The sequence below is a fragment of the Hemibagrus wyckioides genome, linkage group LG06 (genome assembly GCF_019097595.1).
Source record: "Hemibagrus wyckioides isolate EC202008001 linkage group LG06, SWU_Hwy_1.0, whole genome shotgun sequence".
Taxonomy (NCBI): Eukaryota; Metazoa; Chordata; class Actinopteri; order Siluriformes; family Bagridae; genus Hemibagrus; species Hemibagrus wyckioides.
The window spans coordinates 6875153-6897240 of NC_080715.1; the positions used below are offsets into that span (position 1 = coordinate 6875153).

General features: G+C 38.7%; 1 protein-coding gene across 7 annotated transcripts in view; it reads right to left on the minus strand.

Annotated features, from left to right (window-relative positions):
• Window positions 1-22088, minus strand: part of ttn.1 (titin, tandem duplicate 1) — a 137078-nt gene that overhangs the window by 48520 nt on the left and 66470 nt on the right. For all 7 annotated transcript variants that reach the window (XM_058391679.1, XM_058391678.1, XM_058391677.1 and 4 more), the window contains 44 exons: window positions 21684-21986; window positions 21216-21599; window positions 20823-21125; window positions 20406-20705; window positions 19718-20014; window positions 19351-19635; window positions 18969-19262; window positions 18569-18868; window positions 18173-18481; window positions 17759-17949; window positions 17246-17675; window positions 16855-17163; window positions 16521-16702; window positions 16299-16428; window positions 15920-16219; window positions 15514-15831; window positions 15053-15349; window positions 14646-14945; window positions 14239-14553; window positions 13825-13973; window positions 13568-13718; window positions 13162-13443; window positions 12741-13043; window positions 12270-12572; window positions 11883-12164; window positions 11397-11696; window positions 11006-11308; window positions 10366-10674; window positions 9988-10269; window positions 9609-9908; window positions 8783-9076; window positions 5620-8589; window positions 5217-5537; window positions 4619-4903; window positions 4229-4528; window positions 3743-4150; window positions 3379-3654; window positions 2505-2804; window positions 2117-2419; window positions 1718-2017; window positions 1346-1633; window positions 886-1188; window positions 474-776; window positions 86-391 (listed from right to left, as the gene is read on the minus strand). In XM_058391679.1, coding sequence (XP_058247662.1) covers window positions 86-391; window positions 474-776; window positions 886-1188; window positions 1346-1633; window positions 1718-2017; window positions 2117-2419; window positions 2505-2804; window positions 3379-3654; window positions 3743-4150; window positions 4229-4528; window positions 4619-4903; window positions 5217-5537; window positions 5620-8589; window positions 8783-9076; window positions 9609-9908; window positions 9988-10269; window positions 10366-10674; window positions 11006-11308; window positions 11397-11696; window positions 11883-12164; window positions 12270-12572; window positions 12741-13043; window positions 13162-13443; window positions 13568-13718; window positions 13825-13973; window positions 14239-14553; window positions 14646-14945; window positions 15053-15349; window positions 15514-15831; window positions 15920-16219; window positions 16299-16428; window positions 16521-16702; window positions 16855-17163; window positions 17246-17675; window positions 17759-17949; window positions 18173-18481; window positions 18569-18868; window positions 18969-19262; window positions 19351-19635; window positions 19718-20014; window positions 20406-20705; window positions 20823-21125; window positions 21216-21599; window positions 21684-21986 — 15468 coding nt within the window. The remainder of the gene's footprint in view (window positions 1-85; window positions 392-473; window positions 777-885; window positions 1189-1345; window positions 1634-1717; window positions 2018-2116; window positions 2420-2504; window positions 2805-3378; window positions 3655-3742; window positions 4151-4228; window positions 4529-4618; window positions 4904-5216; window positions 5538-5619; window positions 8590-8782; window positions 9077-9608; window positions 9909-9987; window positions 10270-10365; window positions 10675-11005; window positions 11309-11396; window positions 11697-11882; window positions 12165-12269; window positions 12573-12740; window positions 13044-13161; window positions 13444-13567; window positions 13719-13824; window positions 13974-14238; window positions 14554-14645; window positions 14946-15052; window positions 15350-15513; window positions 15832-15919; window positions 16220-16298; window positions 16429-16520; window positions 16703-16854; window positions 17164-17245; window positions 17676-17758; window positions 17950-18172; window positions 18482-18568; window positions 18869-18968; window positions 19263-19350; window positions 19636-19717; window positions 20015-20405; window positions 20706-20822; window positions 21126-21215; window positions 21600-21683; window positions 21987-22088) is intronic.

The following is a 22088-nucleotide window of genomic DNA, read 5'->3' on the forward strand; positions in this document are numbered from 1 at the left end:
ATGTTCTATCTATGATGTATTATGTAATAATTGTACAGCTTTCAGTTGTAGTTTTCATGCTTTAAAAAAAGTAAAAAATTCATACCAAACACATCCTTTGCAACATGTTTATCTGGGACTTCACATGGCTGACTAAAGCCAACTTTGTTCACCGCACTAACACGTAGCTGATATTCTGATTTCTCCAAGAGTCCAGTGACAACATAGTGTGTGTCCTGTAGATTCTTTGGGACATTGCATCTGATCCAGTCTGTTGCATCTGTTCTTTTGCATTCAACTAGATATCCCAAAATTTCACTTCCACCATCATTTGCAGGTTTAGTCCAAGATAAGCTAATAGTGCTGTTACTTGTGTCTGTAACCTTTGGTGAAATTGGTGGTCCAGGAGGATCTGTTAATGACATTATTAGAAATTAAAATCGATAAATAAATAAATTCAGACGTGATGTGAATAACATTGTAAACTGACTTACAGATAGGATCAACTGCTACAGCAGAATTTGATGGCTCACTAGGTTTTCCAGGACCAGCTTTGTTAACTGCAATAACTCTGAACTCATATTGAGCCCCTTCTGAGAGACCTCCAACTTCAAGCGATCTTGCAAGTAATGGCTTCCTATTTAATTTGGTCCAGTTTATTTCTTTGGTCTCACGCTTTTCAACAACATATCCAAGAATGGTAGAGTTGCCATCATCTGAGGGTTCCTTCCAGCTTACAGTCATTTTCTCCTTTGTGATATTTGTAATGATTGGTGCATCACATTGTCCAGGAACAGCTGTTAATAGCAAGCATAAATATGTAAATCTTTGTTGCATGACAACATTTTTATGCATATGAATATGCAAGAGGACATTTGTTATTTAAAAAGAATGTAGATATCTTACTGAAAGGGTCCTTTGTAACAACAAGATCTGAGAGGATGGCATCACCAGCTCCATAACGGTTTTCAGCACGTACCCTGAACTGGTATTCATGACCCATTATCAGTCTTTCCACACAAAATTCGGTTATGTCACGGCTGATTTTTGCAGAAACCTGGGCCCAATTAGCTCGGCTTGACTCACGCTTATCCACAATATAGTTTGTAATTGGTGAACCACCATCTGCAAGTGGAGCTGTCCAGTTCAATTTTACATGATCAGAAAATACCTCTTCTAACTTGATAGAGGCAGGTGGACCAGGCACATCTGCATGTGTGATATGAAATGGCATTAATGAATTATTTTTCATGAAATATTACATAATAAAATAAATTAACTCATTCAATGAAAATATTTCATATTTATATTATATGCCATTTGTAAGACATCAATGTGCTAAAGGGTATTAATACACAATACAGACCCAAAACTGTGAGCTCTATGTCTGCTGTCTTCGACCCACTTGCATTCTCAGCAAGAATGCTGTACTGCCCTGTATGTAGTTTTGTAACTGCAGTCAGGTTTAGACAAAATAGGTGTCTTTTTTGTGACATCTTCATGTCTTTATCCATGCTCAGCACTTTTCCATCCTTGCTCCATGTAACCTTTGGCATTGGTTTACCAAAAACCTCAGCTTCAAGGCAGATATCTGACCCAGCTTTCTTTGGTGCCATCTTCTTCATTTGTATTGGCAGTTCTATTCTGGGAGGAACTGTGAACAATAAAATGTATAAAATGAAACAAGAGTGTCACTGTACTCAAAGGTGAAAAGTAAACTGTCTATAAAAAAACCCACCATTCTCTGCAGACACCAGAATAGGGTCACTGACTTCAGATGGCCTGCTAAGATTAATGGCTGTTTTTGCAATAACCCTAAATTGATACTGGGCACCCTCTTCCAATCCAGATACACTGTACTCTTCCCGAGGTACATTCTGACTGCTTATGTTGCATCGCACCCATTTGTCTCCAGGAACCTTCAAGGCTTCAACATAGTATCCGATGATCTTGCTTCCACCATCATTCTTTGGTTTGGACCAAACCAGTGAAACTGTATTTTTGGTCACATCAAGTACCTCTGGTTTACCAGGAGCATCTGTAATGACAGAGATGAATACAGTTTTTAAATAATGTAACACAAGTGAATATAAACTAACTAATATTTTTGGATATATTTCAATATACATCAACCTACCCACTGGTGTTCTTGCTGTAACAAAATCAGTCTTTGCACTTGGTTTGCCCTGTCCTGCACGGTTAATAGCAGATACTCTGAACGTGTATTCCAGACCCTCAATGAGACCAGCACAAGGATATTCAGTTGTTCTCACAACTGAATCATTAGCCTTAACCCATAAGAGACTATTCCTCTCTTTTCGCTCAATGTAATATCCAGTAACTGGGCTGCCACCATCTGATTCTGGCTTATCCCAAGCCACAAACATGCAGTCCTTGTTTATTTTTGTAATTCGACAGTTCAAGGGTTCACCAGGAACATCTGGGAAAAATGTATAGTAAGTATCATTTCATAAAATAGATTTTAAAGAACTACTATATAATTACAATTATCTTGCTTAACTTACCAAAGGGAAATTTAGCTATCATCCTCTCAGATGTAATGGCGTCAGAAATTCCGAAACGGTTCTCTGCACGAACACGGAACATATACTCCTTTCCAGGAATAAGTTTACCAAGTCTGCAGCCAGCCTTGCCACAGCTGGAAAGGGCAGTAACCCAGTCACCTCTGCTCACATCACATTTCTCAACCACATAATTAGTGATATTGCTACCACCATCTTCTAGTGGTGGGTTCCAAGACAGTGTACAAGCATCGGAGTCAATGTCACTTATTTCAAATGGGGGCTCAGGTGGTCCAGGAATATCTGCAAAAAAAGCATTCCAGTGTTTTTGTTCATTTTTAGAATGCTGTAATAACATTTCAGTAGTAATAAGGCATTTTACTTTTTACTATATATTGCATGGGTAATAAGCCTAATACTGTATGTCATATAATATTTTATATTTATATATATATATAAAGAAATACTCCTTCAGTACTGTACTGTATACACAGATTTTTGGTACAATTTTTGTTATAGATGTTTATGACTTTTTTTTATTATTGAGCCAGTACAAACACCTTTTAAAATCTCCAAACATAGAAGAACCGTGGCTGAGACAAAGCAAAATATTGTCACACCAAATGTTGACATTATTTTCTATATAGTTTATCATTGTTTACTTTTCTTTATATATTTTTAATGTAGTAATGTTTAATTTCATTATTTTCGAAGACATTTTTGCTTTTACAGCAGTTTATCTATATGTCTATGACTTTAGCATAGTACTCTACATGTTAGAAAAACATGATAAAATATCCAATGACACTTACAAGGGATATGTGCCTAATACATTGGCAGATGAAGTTCTGTGATTTATCTAATTAAAAATACTAACCTTTAATGACAATCTTAATAACTGGTTCCACCTTTCCTGAGCAGTTCTCTGCAACAAGGCTATATTGACCACTATCTGTTCTTGAGACATCTTTGATGATGAGCACACACATGTTCTGGGATTTGTGTACTGCAAGGCGGCTTGAGGGGACCACCTTGTCATCTCCTCGCTTCCACTGACACACAGGTGCTGGCTTGCCAGATACAAGAGCCTCAATTCTCACTCTTGCTCCTGCTTTTGCAGTTACAAGCTCTGGCATGATAACCTTGGGTTCCACTATAAAAAAAAAAACATAAAGTATTTTCAGATAGCATATCATTAAGAGCCAAATTATTTAACATAAAAGTTGAATACAGTAACTTACACATTTGTTCTTTAATCTCATATGCTTCTTTGGTTTCAGTGGGAAGACTAGCTCCCATGGCATTTCGTGCAGCCACTCTGAAGCGATATTTCCTTCCTTCCTTCAGCCCAACAACAGAGACAAATAAATCTTTCACAGTGGTATATGGTGTCCATTCTTTCTTTACCTCCTTTATTTCTTCCTTCTTCACCACTGGTGGTGGTGGGGACACAGGCTGAGCACCAGGCTCCACCTCACTTTCACCCACCACTGGTTTCTTGATTATTTTGGGCTCAGGAACCTCAAGGTAGTCAATTATATAGCCATCAATCTTAGCTCCACCATCCCTCATTGGTTTGACCCAGCCCACCTTAGCACTGTTCTTAGTGATCTCCAAAACATCTACCTTCTGTGGTGGATCAGGTTTACCTAAGGCAAACAAATAATTACAAAAAATTCTAAACATCCGATCAACTTTTTAAATGTTTCAATTTATGTGATACTTACTGATAGGATCAGAAGCCAGATATGATCTCTGTGTGGCCTTTGGAACACCGGGACCATACACATTCACTGCAGTAACTCTGAAGTAATATTCTGTTCCTGGTACAAGATTGCTGACATTAAACGTTGTTTTAGCTATATCAGTTTTAACTGTTGCCCAAGTCTTGCGATCTATTTCACGCTTCTCAACAATATAATGAGTTACTTCACTGCCGCCATCAGTTTCAGGTGGGGACCATGAAAGGTTGCAAGATACCATTGTAATATCTGTGGCCTCCAGACCAACAACCGGTCCAGGTGTGTCTGTTAAAACATTTAAATGAAACAGTGAAATCTGTATGTAAATAAAACTGTTGTTTTCGAGTTGTTTACTGTTACATTTGTTCTACTTACCAAGTACTTTAACATTGATAAATACAGCTTTTTCTCCTGCTGGGCTTGTTACAGTGAGGGAGTATTTGCCTGAATCATCACGGGTGGTATCAGGGATGACAAGGAATGTCATTGTGTCAATGAGATCCACATGACCTTTCTTGACAACATTATCAATTCCCATTCTTCTCCATAACACTTTTGGAGGTGGTCGTCCTCTGACAGTTGCAACTATTCTTATTGGGCAGCCAGCTCTAACAGTAAGACCTTTTTTCAGCTCAGCATCCAAAACAACTTCTGGGGCATCTATTTGAGAGAAGACCAAAACACACACATGTATAAATACACTGTATATATATATGTATATATATATATATATTTATAAATATAAATAAATAAATATATTTAATATAAATAAATTTATATAAATTTGAAACAAGAGTGTCAATATATACATATATATAATATAAATATAAATATATATATATATATATATATATATATATATATATATATATATATATATATATATATATATATATTTATAAATATAAATATAAATCATGGCAGCAATTATCTGTTCTGTTGTTAGTGCATTTTCAGTTTTTCAGTAACTCACCAAAAATGTCTCGTGGAGAAACAGCTCCCTCAAGATTAGTTGGTTGGCTCAAACCTATCTGGTTTTGTGCAGAAACACGGAATTCATACTCAAGCTTTTCATCCAGACTTGTGACTGTGAACTCTGTTCCAATCAGCTGGGCTGCAACGTTGCACCTCTTCCATCCTTCTTCTCCCTTCTTGCCTGTGCCCTTGACTCTGAGCTCAACTACATATCCAATGAGTGGAGCACCACCATCATGTGTAGGTTTTGTCCATCCAAGAGTGATTGATGTTTTGGAACTATCGGTCACCTTTAAGTTTCCAACAGGACCAGGAGGCCCTACAAAGGGAGAACAGTTTTTAAATCAAGAAAAAATAAAACATTTACAATAAGTGTTGTGTTAGGTTAAACTAAATCATACCAACAGGATCCCTTGCAGTGTATGTTCTAGATGGCTTGCTTGCATCACCAACTCCAACCTCATTCTCAGCCTTTACACGGAATTGGTATTCATGGTTAGGCAACAGTCCTGTTACAGTCAAACATGTACTGGCAATAGGAGATTTAGTAACTGGTGCCCATCTAATACCATGTTCTTCTTTCTTTTCAAGAATATAACCAGTGATAGGTTTTCCACCATCATTATCAGGGGAGCACCATACAACTGCCATTTCATCTTTTGAAACTTTGGTCACCTCAGGTGCATCTGGTGCACCAGGTCTACTGAATTGGGTCCTTGCAATAATAGACTCTGTTTGTACAGCAGGTCCAGTCCCCATCTTGTTTTCTGCCCTTACTCTAAAGATGTACTCATTTCCTTCAATTAGACGAGTTACATTGGCAGAATTTTTTATAATAGCCGAAGAATGAATTGACCAGACACCTCTCTTTGTCTCACATTTCTCAATTATGTAGTTATAAATTTCACATCCACCATCATCCTCAGGCACTTCCCATTCCAACTTACATCTATCCACTGAAATGCCTGACACCTTGAGATCTCTAACAGGTCCAGGTCTATCAAGAACATTCACTTTAGCCTCAGCAGTACAGGTTCCAGCAGGATTTGTTGCAGTGATGGTATATTTTCCAGTATCTGCTCGTTTTGAATTTGTAAGCAGGAATTTAGAAAAGTTAACACCAGTTTCAACCTGTAGTCGAGGACTTCGATTGATATCTTCAGTGTCACCTTCTTTAGCCCATTTGACATCTGGTTGTGGTTTGCCTTTAACCTCTGCCTCAATTGGAATGGATTCTCCGGCTTTAACTACCAGAACACCTTCCAACTTGACATGTAGCGCCGGAACTGCAAGTTCCTCCTTTACAAGAACTTCAGCTGTATTCACCCAGTTGCTCTCTCCTCCTTCATTTTTAGTTTGTACTCTAAATTGATATATTTGGTTTTCTATGCATCTGTCAGCCATGAAATATGTCTCTTTAATAGCACCTTTGTGGAGTCTTTCCCATTCTTCTGCCTCTTTTGGTTTCTTTTCCACATGATAAGCAAGATTGCGACTACCACCATCATACTCTGGCTTCTTCCATTTAAGGAAGACAAAGGTTTTTCCAATTTCAGTAATATGGAAATTCTCTGGCTCACCAGGTTTTTCAACTGGGTCAACAGCAAGTACTGCTGATTTTGTTTCTGTTGGTGGTCCTGCACCAATTTTATTCTCTGCGCTAACACGGAAGAAATATTCACAGTTCTCCACAAGTGGAGCCTTCACAAGACGTTTGGTGCAATCAGATGAAACAATTGTCCATCCCCTTTGACTAGGTTGCCGGCGCTCAATTATGTAATTTGTAATTTCTGTGCCACCATTGTCCTCTGGATTTTCCCAAGACACCATGCAGGAGTCCTTGGTCACATATGCAACCTTTAGGTTCTGGCATGCTCCAGGAATGTCAAGCACATTAACAATGATTGTAGCATTTGCTTGACCACAGCTGTTTTTAGCTTGAATTGCATATTTTCCATAGTCTCCTCTTACAGCATCCTGAATGACTAGTTCAACAATTGGAAAGTTGTTAATCATTTCTGTTCTCTTGTCTCTGCCTAAGGCTCTTGCATCCTTAGTCCATGTGATTTCAGGATCGGGTCTGCCTTTAACCCGGGCGACAAGGCTGATGATCTGTCCTGCCCGAACTGTTACAAGGTCACGGCAAGCAACATCAACAGTAATCTCTGGAGGAACAAGGATGTCTTTGGCAAGTACTGTCTCTGTTAGCTCTCGTGGCTCTCCATCCCCAACTTTGTTAGATGCTCTAATACGGAATCTGTACTCTGTGCCTTCAATAAGTCCTGGGACTCTGAATGCACATTGCTTGATAAGGTCCTTATTGATCCTTTCCCACTGTGCAGAGCCAGATTTTTGGATTTCAACAACATAGCCTAAAACAGGGCTACCACCATCTCTGTTAGGCTTGGTCCAAACCAAATCTGCATATGATTTGCTCCAATCCTTCAGTCTTATGTTACTTGGAGGTCCAGGAGGAGCAATTGGTCGTGTGGCTTTTATTTGGTCTGAAGGATAGGAAGGCTCACTTACACCAGCAACATTTTCAGCAAAAATTCTGAATTCATAGATGTTTCCCTCAAAAAGACCAGAGACTCTGTAGCGAATATCCAAAACTGGTGTTTTGTTCACACGAATCCATTTACCAGTCATTTCCCTGCGTTCCACAATGTAGCCACTAACTGGGCTTCCACCATCAGTTTCTGGTGCAGTCCATGACAATGTCACAGCATTTTCTGTAATATCTGAACATGTTGGTGGCCCAGGAGGGCCTGGTGGATTAAACATATGCTTCGCAATAGTTGGAGGACTTTCAAGAGCAGCACCAATGCCAATCTTGTTCTCAGCACGAATGCGTACAATATATTCACGACCCTTCTCTAAACGTGGGACCTTTGCTTTGTTGCTGATACTTCCAGAAGTAACAACAGACCATGGTTCCCAAGACTTCTTGACATCCTTCTTTTCAACAATGTAATTCATCAGTGGTGTGCCACCATCATCCTTAGGTGCCCGCCATTGGATAACCATGTGATCAGGAGTAACCTCAAGGATGTTGACAGGTCCAATCGGAGGACCAGGAAGATCAAGCACTGTTACATGAAGAGCAACTGACTTGCTTCCTGCGGGATTTGAAACAGTAAGAATATATTCTCCACTGTCCGTCCTTGCACAATCAGCAATGCTTAGAACTGTTGAAGTTCCTTCATTATTAATCTTGTATTTGCCCTCTGATTTCAGCTCAGTGCCATCACTTAGCCATTTGGGTGTTGGAATTGGTATTCCTTTCATGACTGCAGGGAGTACAATTGTGCTTCCAGCCTTTACAGTAAGACCCTCAATGAGTTTCACATCAACTTCAATAGACGGTGCCACTGTAAAACAAACAAAAAATAAAAGTAAAGAAAAACTTAATATCTTGCAGACATTATTTAAATTGTTTGTTCATGCTGTGTTGAGGCAGAGACCACAGTGGTAAATTTGTGTTAAATATATCTTCACACATATATATATATATATATATATATATATATAGTCACAAAGTAGTTTCAAATAAATTAAACTTACAAGTCTTCTCCTGGCAAGTAATTGGTACACTTGTATCTGGTCGGCTAATGCCAATAGCATTTTGGGATTTTACACGGAATCTGTACGTTTTTCCTTCTTCAAGTCCAGTAACATGGCAGTTTGGGTTGCTGACAGTTTTAAAGGTGACCCAGTCAGTGGCCCCTTCTTCTTGATGTTCAACAATAAATCCAGTGATTTCACTTCCACCAGTACGATCAGGCCACTCCCATTCAAGCCATACTTCAGTTTTTTCTGCATCGACATGGTGCAAATTCTTGGGAGGGCCAGGAGGATCTGGAGACATTAAAAGATATAAAGTTTTGTGTTAATTACACTAATGCTTAATGCTTAATGCTTTTAACTAATGTGCTAAATTCAATTCATGGAGCTGTTTTAATGATTAGGTTTGCAACAGGATGGATTTAATTGAGTCCCATCTGGAAGGGAACTGAATAAAAAATATAAACAACGATAGCAATAACACCCTTATATTTATTTATTTTTACTAAACTGTTGCATCTTTGCACAACACATAACCTATAATGTGGTTTTTGTACTACTGAATATTTTATCCATAATCTATTCTCTGTATGTATATAATATTTATCCCTATTTATAACACCTACTGCACTCCCTGCATATAAGACATCCACTGCCCTGTATATATAAGCCCCCATAGCTATATGTCTTTATTTGTAATTTATCTGCATTTAATTGGCTTTGTACATGTACTTTGCACAATGGCAATAAAGTTTAATCTAATCTTATCTAATCTAATATAACCTAATGATTACATCAAAGTCATATAATCTAAATAAATACTCACAGAGAGGATCAACTGCCTTGATAGGCTTGTTGGTTTCAGTATATGCACTTCTTCCAAACTGATTCTCAGCTGCTACACGGAATAAATACTGAACACCCTCCATTAGGTATAAAGCCATGAGGCTAAGCTTCTTCGATGAGGCACACACTGGTACCCAATTCTCAGCTGCAACATCTTTTTTCTCCACAATATAGTGAGAGATCACAGCGCCGCCATCATCTTCTGGCTTTTGCCAGGTTAGATAAGCTGACTCACTTGTAACATCTGAAACAGTGAGCTTTCTTGGCGGTCCTGGTTTATCTACATTGCACAAAAAGTAAAAATAAAATTAATTACCAGGACACACACACACACACATATACATATTAGCTATACATACCAAGAACAAGCACTGTGCATGTTGCTGTCTTTGAGCCGGCTGCATTTTGAATGGTTATAGTATAGTTTCCACAGTCAGCACGGGTACATTTCTTTATATGTAGTTTACTTCCACTTGCTGTGACTTCAATAACACATTGAGCAGGAACATCATCACCATTTTTCTTCCAAGACACAGTGGGAATTGGTATGCCTTTAATCTTAGCACTTAGTGTGATATCTGTTCCAAGCATAGCAAGATGGTCCCGTGACATATTTGCATCCAGCAACAACTCTGGTTCTTCTGCAGATAAAAGGATAAAATATGAATAATTAGGACTATTTGGGACTGATAGGTTTCATCAGTTTTAGGAATAACTTAATAAAACAAAACAATTACCAAGTCTGTCATGCACTTTAACTGGTTCCTTTACATAAGCAGGATCAGATTTTCCAGCTGCGTTCACAGCCATAATCCTAAAGCGGAATTCTTCTCCCTCTTTTAGGTTCTTCACAACAAACTTGGTATCAGGGCACGATTCTGGTGTGTCATTGGCCTGCAACCATTCAATTGCGCCAGGCTTCTGATACTCAACAAGGTATCCAAAGATTTTGCCTTTACCATCATGGCGAGGAACACGCCATGACAGACTCACAGAATCTTTTGTTTTGTCAGTGACCTCAGGTAGAACAGGTGGGCTAGGCCGTACTGTAAAGATAAATGTGATCATTTAAAGGGATCTCTACAAATCGTTTGTGTGCATTAAAACTGTAAGATATATTTTTTTTATTCAGTGCAAAGCATATATCAGAGGATATTCCTAATCTACTTAAACCATACTGAATAATGTATATTTGTGTGTCACACTGCATATTTAAGTGTGCCACATTCAAATTAGGAAAAAAATAAGTGCTAATAAATGAATGAATAAAACACCACCTTAAAAAAGTTTTGGCTAGTTTCAAAAGTTAGGCAATTGTGGTTTGCTGCAATTTGCTGTTTAGGTTTATTTTATTTTTCAAGTATAAAAATTACATACCAATAGGATCCTTCGCTAGTATTGGCTTAGATGGAGGGCTAGGATCTCCAGTACCAATTTCATTCTCTGCTATGACACGGAATTCATATTCACAGCCTTCAGTGAGATCTTGCACCCTATACTGGGTAGCAGGGTAGATGCGATCTCTAGTTGCCCTGGACCATCTCTTAGCAGAAGGCTCTTTCTTTTCTAAGTAGTAGTTAGTAATGGGCTTGCCACCATCACGAGGGCGGTTCCAAAGCACCAGGGCTGAGTCATGGTACACTTCTTTAACAGTAGGCTCATCAGGTGCCTCAGGTACTCCTAAAAAATTGAAACATTAAAATGCTCATTAAAATACTGAACAATACAATGTCTAAAATATACTTCCACAAACAAACAAACTTCATACTGAAAAGATCCTTGGCCTTCATTTCTTCAGACTCCAGTGGGTCACTGATGCCATACATATTCTCAGCACTGATTCTTATGATATAAACACGCCCTTCCACAAGCTTGGGTACTTTGCAGGTAGTTTTTGTGGTGGCAGATGTTACAGTGGTCCACATGTCCCTGTTAATATCTCTCTTCTCTATTATATAGTTGGAAATTTCACATCCGCCATTATCAAGAGGAGGCTTCCAAGAAATTACCATATGATCTCTATGAACTTCCTCAAATATAACTGGACCTTCAGGTGGCAGTGGACGGTCTGAAATGTACATCCACAAGAAATCATTAATATACTAATATAGTTTACAGTGTAGTTTACAATAAAGTAGAGGAAAAAATTATATATATTAAATATATATAATATATATAATATTATATATATTATAATTAAAATAAATTAATAAATAAATAAATAAATATATATAATATATACATATCCCCATACCAACAACAGTGACATTGCAAATGCCCTTGCGGGCTCCAGTACAATTTTCAACTGTAACACAGTATCTGCCACTGTGCTGACGCTGAGCCTTGATAATCCCAAGGCACATGGTGTTTATTGTATTCTTGAACTGAACATGTTGATCTGCCTTCAGCTCCTCATCATCTCTTGACCATGTAACAGATGGGGCCGGCTTGCCTGTGTAGCGTCCTTGCAGAGCAAAACTATCTCCAACACGAGCAATAACTTTGTCACGGAAGTCTAGTTCAATTGTTGGAGGTTCTGAAAAAAATTAAAAGTAATCAATCAATTCCATACATTATATAAATATTTCTGTGGTAATATACATGTGTAATTGTTATTTTAGTAAGAACTAGTTTTTCATACCAAGCTCATCTTTGCATGTGATTGGTTTGGTGCAGAAGGAAGGCTTGCCCTGACCAATCTCATTGACTGCACTCACACGGAATTCAAATGTATCACCCTCCCGAAGACCATCATAGGTGAATCTCCTGTCCATCAGTTTATCTTTGGTCAATCTCATAAACCTGTCCTTGCCAATCACACGTGCTTCCAGAATGTAGGAAGTCACCTCACATCCGCCATCATTCTTTGGTGGCTTCCATGTTAAACTAATATGGTCATTAGTGACAGCAGTGACCTCAACTTCCTCTGGACGGTCTGGTACACCTAATTAAAATATAAAATAGATATCATATTTGTTAAAAAATTGTATACAATTATACAATATAAAATAAAAACTACAATAAAACTTTTGCTTCAGTATTTCAGACATGTATGTGTTACACTTATGTAAATAATATAACTATTATAATATGAAAAAGTAGAACAACTTACTTAGACGTTCCCTGATGACAATTTCACATGCAGTTTCACGGAATGGACCGACTCCCACTGCATTTTCAGGTGCAACTCTGAAGAAGTATCCTTTTCCTAAAGTAAGATTATTAACCACAGCATTTTGCCTAGCGGCATTATATGAGCATGCTGTCCAAGCTTTGCGTTCAGCTTCACGTTTCTCAATTAGGAAATTAGATATAGGAGAACCGCCATCATCTTCTGGGAAGAACCATGTCAATTTGCATGAGTCAGTAGTAAGATTATCTGCTATAAAAGGTATACCAACTGGACCAGGAACATCTGGGGATGGAAATAAAAGAAAATATGTAACAATGTGTTTTTTTATTTATTTTCAGATGTGTAAATGCTCTGTCTTTCCAAGATAGATTTCTAATATCTTTCTAATACTCCTGCTTACCAAGAACCTCAACAATGACTGTCTTCTTCACCTCTCCTCCAGCATTCTTTGCTGTTAAACTATAAACACCCTGTTGCTTTCTTGTGCAATTCTTAATTACTAATGAAGTGCTGATTGATGTGGTCTCAACAACAGCCTCCTGTGGAACAACTCCACCATCTCTGTTCCATGTTATTTCAGGTGCAGGCACGCCTGACACATATGCTATGATGCGGATCACACCACCTGCATGAATAACAATCCTCTCTTTCATTGATACATCCATTTCAAGTCCTGGAGCAACTGGAACATGAAAAGAAATATGTTACAAATTAAAAACATAAAATGTTACAAAATATGTTGTAAATTTAAAACTAAAGTACAATAACAATGAAAATAATTAAATAGTATTTTTGGTAAGACTTACTTAATTTGTCCTTCATTTCAAAAACTTCAGCAACTTCTCCTGGTTCACTTAGCCCAGCAGCATTGAAGGCCAAAACTCTAAACTTGTAAAATCCATTCTCTTTGAGGCCAGTAATTACAAATTTTGTTCCTCTGACTTCTTTTTCTTTGGCCTAAAATAATTTATACATATATATATATATATATAATGCATTAACCAACAGTGGGGACAGTAGCTTATAAGATGTAGTTAAGTAAGTATTTGAATTTACAGCATACCTTAACCCATGCCTCTGTGCCTTCCTCTTTGTATTCAACATAGTAACCCATGATCTTTGAGCCTCCATCTTTTAGAGGTGGAATCCATTCCAAGTCAGCTGTTCTCTTTGTCCAGTCAGTGACTTTAGGGGTTGGTGGTGAAGGAGGAGCTACTCAAAAAACAGAAATATATAAATCTGAGATGCTGCTATAATCACAAATACAAAAATCACTATTGTAATATCTCTGTAGAGCTCAGTGGTTAGGGCTCTGGATTACTGGTCAGAATGGTGAGTTCAAATTCTGCTACTGCCAATCTCACTGATGCCCCTTGTGCGAGACCCTTAAATCTCATCTGCTCAGCTCAGTTGTAATTTGCTTTTGATAAAATTATCTAGTCAATGGGTAAATGTACATGTACATATATCTGCTCACCAATTGGATCTCTGGCAAATGTTGGGTCACATGGTAAACTTGGGGGTCCACATCCAGCAGCATTGATTGCAGTCACACGGAAGAGGTACTGAGAGCCTTCAATGAGTCCTGTAACTCTGTAAGAAACCCCAAAAGGCATTGGCCTGATTGGATCACGAGTAACTCTGTTCCAGCGTTTTGATGTGGTCTCTTTGCGTTCGAGCCAGTAGCCAATAATTGGACTACCACCATCTGTTTCTGGCTCTTCCCAGTTGACTGTCATTGAATCTATTGTAATGCTTGATAGGGTTGGTTTCTCACACTGGCCAGGAGTAGCTATAAAAAGGATGCAATATGGTAAGTCATAAAAGTGTATAATTGAGCTAATGAATTTCTAATAGCTTTTATGTCTGAGCATGACTACTTACTGAAAATATCTCTAGCAATCTCTGGTTCACTGTCAAGAGGTTCACCAACTCCATATTTATTTTGTGCCCTGATGCGGAACACATACTCATGGCCAGGCATTAGACCCTCAATTGTGAACATGCGCTCTTTGGGTGCACCTGGCACAGGAATCCATGTTTTTCTATTGGAGACACGTCTCTCTATGGTGTAGTTTGTGATTTTAGAGCCACCATCATCTATAGGAGGTAACCATGACAGGGAAATATTTTCAGCATGAATCTCCTCAAACTTGACTGGTGCAGAAGGGGGTCCCGGGAGTCCTGAAAAATTAAAATGTGGTGATCAGTTTCAGAAATCTCAAAATATTAATTTAAAGAACTTGTGAGGTTATATTAATTATAAATAATTTGCTATTTGAAGGACCTACCTAGAACATTAAGTCTCATCTCTTTAGAGACTTTGCCTAGGCTGTTGCTGGCAGTGAGTGTATAGAGACCAGTGTCTGAGCGCTTGCCCTGCTGGATCAGCAGAGTGCAGCTATCATCAGTTACAAGCTTATTGATATGCTCATCATATTCAATATCAACCTTGGCATCACTTTTGTGGGGAGGGGCCTTCTGCCAGGTCAGAGTGGGAAATGGGCATCCCTTGATCTTAGCAATAATGTGAATATCTGTACCTTGCTCAACTTCCATAAACTCTTCGAGCACAATTGAAGGTGCCCCTATACAAAAGAAAGCATTTGTTAAATGTTAAATAGAATATTTTCTGTGGATAAAAAATTCTAAGTAATCAGTATACAATATTACTTTGCATTAATTTGCAAGGGTAGCATTTCCATTAAAGGTCTTGCTATAAGATGAATAAACCATAGTGTATTTTACATACTTGTCTGGTCCTTAGCGATGATAGGTCCTGCAGTTGAAGACGGTCTACTTGCACCAGCCTCATTTACAGCCTTTACGCGGAATTCATACTCAGCACCCTCATGGAGGTCCTCCACTTTGAAGGTTGTCGTATCAATGTCACGTCTATTGCACTGTCTCCAGGACTCTTTCTGCTCTCCACTAGAATCCCACCAAAGCCGTTCAACAATGTAGTGAGTTACAGGGGATCCACCATCATTTTTCGGTGGCTTCCAAGTCAAAGTCACTGTCCCCTTGGATACGTCAACAATTTTTACTCTTGTGGGTGCATCGGGAGGACCTGCAAGTATATAGCCTTTTAACTGAACAGTACCAGCATACTTATTGACAAGTTTGCTTTTGATGAGAGGGTCACTGAATATACTCACGGATAGGATCCTTTGCTCGTGTCCTTTGGAAGGTTTCCAGAGGTGGTCCGATACCAAAGCGATTCTCAGCTCGAATACGGAACAAGTAGTCTTGTCCCTCAACAAGGTCTGGGACTACTAAGGACTGACTAGCACAGGCTGGGTTGACCTTGGTCCAGGCTTTTCCTTCAATTGTTTTCTTCTCAATGTAGTAGCTCTTTATTCTCGCACCACCATCGTTATCTGGAGGCTTCCATGTAAGTCTGCATGTACTTCTTGTGATGTCAGTGATTTTGAGATCTTTTGGAGGCCCAGGCAAATCTGAAAAAAGAATTTTGATTAATAAATAGTTTTTGTTTGCATTGTCAGAGTTTTATTTACCAAGCATTATCTGTCTTACCAAGTACTGCTACACGGACTTTAACCACTTTAGTTCCAGCTTTATTAGAAGCAGTAATGATGTACTGTCCAGAGTGGTTGAGCTTACACTCAGGGATAGTTACTTCTGTTGTGGTATCAGTCGAAGAGATCTGTTGAAATTTTAATACAGTGGTATTTATTTCATGGGAAAACTGTATTAGGGTTTTTAATATGAAGGCATTATGAATGAGCAATGTCTTACCTTTGAATCCACAGGAAGAATGTGCTGCTCATTCTTTGTCTCTGTTCGGGCAGTTCCATCATATTCCCATTTGACCACTGGAACAGGTCTGCCTGATATGGTGGCAGGGATTTTAATTGTTGTTCCAGCATGACAAGAAAGCAGCTCAGGAGCTGACACCTCCAATGTAATAATGGGTTCCTCTGTAAAATTTAAGTACATAAAATTGTTAATAGTCTAATAATATCAAAAATAAGGTCAGTTTTCCAGATTGATTAAGCTGACCAAATGTATTGACAAAATAAAAAAATAAGAAAAAGTTTGCCATGGAACATAATGTATAGGTATATCTTACCAAGGATATCCTGTACCAGGATGTCAGTAGTCCTTGGACTTGGCTCTGATTCACCAGCAGCATTAACAGCAACAATCCTGAATCGACATTTCTTGTTCTCTTTGAGCCCTGACACAGTGTAAGATGGAGTGAGAATGAGCTTATCAGGTTCATTCACTCTTCTCCATTCTTGTGAGCCTTCGTCTTGAATTTCAACGATATAGCCTTTAATGGGGCTTCCACCATCCTTATCTGGTGGAGACCAGGCTAGAGATACGCTGCTTGGTGTCTTGTCTTTCACTTGAGGCGCAGGTGGCTGGCTCGGTGCATCTGTAAAATAAGTGTATAACTTGTTTTTAAACAGCTAACACTCAGCTTTATTTGAAAATGAATGCAGCACAATCCAACTTACTTCTTGGATCCAAGGCAAATACACATTCTGTTGCTTCACTTGGGGGTCCAATGCCAGCAGCATTTTGTGCCATCACACGGAACTGGTATTCAGCACCTTCAATGAGATGCAGCACATTGTACTCTAAGCTTTTAACAGCTGGCTTTGTTACAGGAGCCCTGTTGACTCTGCTCCAGTACACCGCTCCTCTTTCTCTCTTTTCAAGCCAGTAGCCCTGAATGGTTGCTCCACCATTGTCCTTTGGAGGATCCCATGCTACCAGCATAGATGTTCGGGAATTTCCAATGATTCTTGGTCTTTGGGGTGGACCAGGAAGACCATATGGATCCTTAAGGACAACTTTCTCTGATTCACACCCATCACTGACTCCAAACTTGTTCTCTGCCTTTATCTGGAACTGGTAAGTTCCATAGGCCTCAAGCTTGTAGACCTTTAAAAATCAGAATTAGTAAAAATTCAGAATTACCTATTTAATTCTCCTCATTAAACACAGCATGTTCACTTCACACTAACCCCATAGCGTCTGTCCAAAATACAACATGTCAGTTGCTCCCAGTCTGATTTCTTCTTGCTGGCATCTCTCTTCTCAATAATATAATTGGTGAGGTCACTTCCCCCATTATCCTCTGGAGCATCCCAAGTGAGGTAGCAAGATTCAGCCTTAATATCAGAGACCACAACATTTTGTGGTGGTAATGGACGATCTAGAGGAAAAAATTATATTTAATAAATATCCTGGTGCTTTTCCGAACAGTTCTTGTACGTACTTATAAGTAGGTACATACTTATAAGTAGGTTGATGAATGTACTCAAATCACCAGACATTATTAATTTGATGATATGTCAAATTAAATGTGCTTCTCTGGGGTAAAACTGTGATTAATTGCTATCAGTCTATTATAAAACATATGAAAAGTAGCATCATACCTAAAATATCAACTCTGATAATTTGTTGGCCTGTCCCATGAATATTTGTGGCAGCTAGCTTGTACAGGCCTGTGTCTTGTCTTACAGTTTCAGGAATGGCAATCTTGGTTCTGATAGTCTGTCTGTTAATCTCTTCAGATTCAAGTGTCATGGTCTCAGTTGAATTTTGAAGAACAACTCCATTCTTTGTCCACTCAAAGGTGGGCAATGGCAGACCAGCAATTTCAGCAGGAATTTCAATGGCTGCTCCTTTCTTGACAGTTATGGCATTGCTTTTGATGTACTTCAACAAAGTCACAGTTGGGGCAACTAAAACAGGTAAAAAACATCAATATTATCAAACACAAAATGTAACATAATTGTTACAACAATAAATATAATGAAACTAATACATACACTCATCATCTTGAATATGGACATTTATTGGTTTGGATAGTTCACCATCCCCAACCTCATTGACAGCCTTTACTCTGAAGTCATACATCATTTTCTCATTCAGATTTTCTAGTGTAATTGTGAGATCTTTGCAGATCTGATGATTGGCAACATCAAATTCATCACTATCTTCTCTCTTCTTTTCAACATAATAGCCTCTGATGGGAGAACCACCATCACTGCGAGGAGGCTGCCAAGTAAGTGTAACAGTGTTCTTTGTCCTTTCAGTGTAGTGAAGCTTCTCTGGTGCAGATGGTACACCTGAAATTTCAAAATATTTAAGCCAATGTTCATTACTGATGAAAATGTGTTTAGCCTAAGCAAGAAAAAAAGAATGAGAGACCAGTTGAACTGGTTTTACCTTTAGGATCCACAGCTAGGACAGGTCCAAGTTCAACAGGGACACCAAGGCCAAACTTGTTTCTTGCAACCACTCTAAACATATATTCTTCACCATCAAGAAGACCAACAATGTCGCATTTGCATGAAGCAGTTTCCAGTGGTTGTCTATATATGTGCATTTTGGCATCTTTTCTCTCAACAACATATCCCATGATATCACTTCCACCATTATCAATAGGATCAGACCAAGTGAGGGAAATCATCTTCTTGGTCACATGGACTGTTTTTAAATCAACCACTGGTCCAGGAACATCTTTTTACACAAAAAAAGACAGAATAATTTAAATCATTTGACAATGCAAAATTAGAAATATATGATGACTCTAACGATGCTACCTTACCCATAACATCAACCTTGATAAAAGCAGATTTTGTTCCACTGGAATTAGTTCCTGTAATCTCATATTTGCCATGGTCAGTTCTCAGAGCATTCTTGATGTTTACAGTGCTGCATTTTCCAACAGTTTCAATAATAACACGTTCTTTGTCAGGTTCACCATCATCTTTTGTCCATTTCACTTCAGGTATGGGTCTGCCAACAACATAAGCTGGTATACGCAGAGTCTCTCCAGCTTTTATAATTACTCCATTCCTTACAGAGATATCAAACTCAATTCCTGGGGCCTCTGTTATAGAATAAATATTACATTAGATACATTTTTACTATTCATTATTAATGTTTTTCAAACTGTATTTTTATAAGCTTACGTTCAGGCTCTTTTACTTGAACTGGTTCAGTCATTCCTGGGACTCCATGACCAGCTTCATTTACAGCATATACACGAATGTTATAATCTGCCCCCTCGGTCAGGCCAGTCAAGGTGTACTTGCATTCCTTGCATCTGAACTCAGTGCTGCGAATCCATTCTTTCTCCCCAACAAGGCAACGCTCAACATGATATCCAAGAATGTCTCCACCACCATTGTACAGTGGAGGAATCCAGGCTATTTCAACTGTTGTATTTGTAGTATCAACAATTCTTGGCACAGGAGGACCCGGAGGCACTGCACAAATATGTAATGTACAGTAGTTAATCATCCAGAAAGATCCTACTTCCACCACGGTTGTCACTATTTTTCATTTGTATTGAAAACAAAAGAGTGCTAAGAGGCACTATAATGACATTCAGCTCTAATTGTTGTTTGATAAAACAAAATCTTTACAAGCAGTGCATCCCTTTGTGCCACCTGGCAGTGACTTTGCAAATAAGATTTTAATTTAAGTTTAAATTTGTGTGTGCCATGTCAGTGGTCCTCGTGGTGGCAAGTGACATTTTGATTACTTAAATATTTTAAGTACTTGTAACCTAGTAATTATTTTGCAATTCTGTTTATGTAAAGCAAATATCTTTTCTTGTATTGGTATAGTGACATGGGAAATAAATATGAAGCTTACAAATTGGATCCATTGCAACTACAGGATCAGTTGGGACACTGAATTCTCCAGGGCCAGCAAGATTCTCAGCACAAACTCTGAAGACATAGACCAGGCCTTCCATAAGACCTTCAACCTTGACTGCAAGAGAGCTGAGAAGATTACGGTTCACTCTGGTCCAGTACTTGCTGTTGACCTCACGTCTCTCAATCCAGTAGCCCAAGATGGGACTACCATTGTCCTTAGGTTCATGCCAAGACAAAGCAACACTGCTGGCAGTGACTTCTCCAATTCTTGGCATGTTAGGAGCATCAGGAGGATCTGAAAAAGCAAATTTAAAACAAACATCCAGTGTGCCATATTTTTTATAATAAGACTTAAAATATGTAAGTAATATTATTTGTTTTAAATTCTACATATGAGGATCATGCTCATTACCAAATTGATTCTTTGCAACAAGTGGCTCAGAATAGCATGGTGGTCCACAGCCAAACTTGTTTTCAGCTGTCACTCTGAAAATATACTCTTTTCCTTCAATGAGTTTGGTTACAGGATAGTTGTAGCCTTTATGGGTTGAGGTAACAGTAACCCAACCAATTTCATCTGTGGTGTTATCTTTTTTCTCCAGGATGTAATTGATGATTTCACTGCCACCATCATCAAGTGGTGCATTCCATGTGCAAACGACAGAGTCTTTCCTCATCTCATCAAATCCAAAGTTTAAAGGTGGTCCAGGCTTATCTACATATTATATCAAAACACAATTTAGAAAAATCTGCTTATAACAGATTCACAAGTATATAAAACACCAAATTAAACACAAGAACTCACCAAGAACATTGACAACACAAGATGCAGTTGCAAAACCGTGAGTATTCTCAACTCTGATGGTGAAAATTCCATGATCATCTCTGATGGCATCACGCACCATCATAGCAGTCTCGCCTCTCTTGCTCTGGTCAAATGACAGACGATCTGGAAGGGGAGGATGAAACACTTCCTCTGGTTCAGGATGAACAGCCTTGGTCTTCTTTCTCTTTTGTACAACAAATCCTGGCTTCTTCTTTACAGTCTTTTGGACATTCTCATCATTCCTGAACCACGTCACCTTGGGGTATGGTGACCCAGAAATGTGGGCATCCAGTCTCATCTCCTCACCCTTTCTGATGGTCAGGCCAGATGCAATGTGTGCATGTAGTGATACCTTTGGTGGATCTAAATGAAATAACATTCATTTAATAAGTGTTTTTTGTTTTACTTATATGTGATCTTACTTTTTTGCTGTGTCATTTTACATACCAACAGGATCTGCAGCCTTAATTAGGGGAGTGCTGCGAGAAGGATCGCTTTCTCCAGCCACATTCTCTGCACGAACACGGAACTGATATTCCTTGTCTTCTGTTAAGCCAGTGATAGTGTAGGAGAAACCAGGCACCAGGTTTGGAACACATCTCACAAATCTATCACCATCCTTCTCGATTTGCTCTAAAATATAGCCAGTAATTGGACAGCCACCATCATAGGGTGGGGCTTTCCAAGTGACTGTTATGGATTGAGAGGTAGGGTTGTGTCCCTCAACCTCAACTGGTGGGTCAGGCCGCTCTGTAATATTTCAAAAAGCAAAATGCAAAGGACGAAAATAATTAACCAAACAATAAAAAAGCGTGGAATGATGGGGTTAATATTGCAATTGTTTAAATTGCA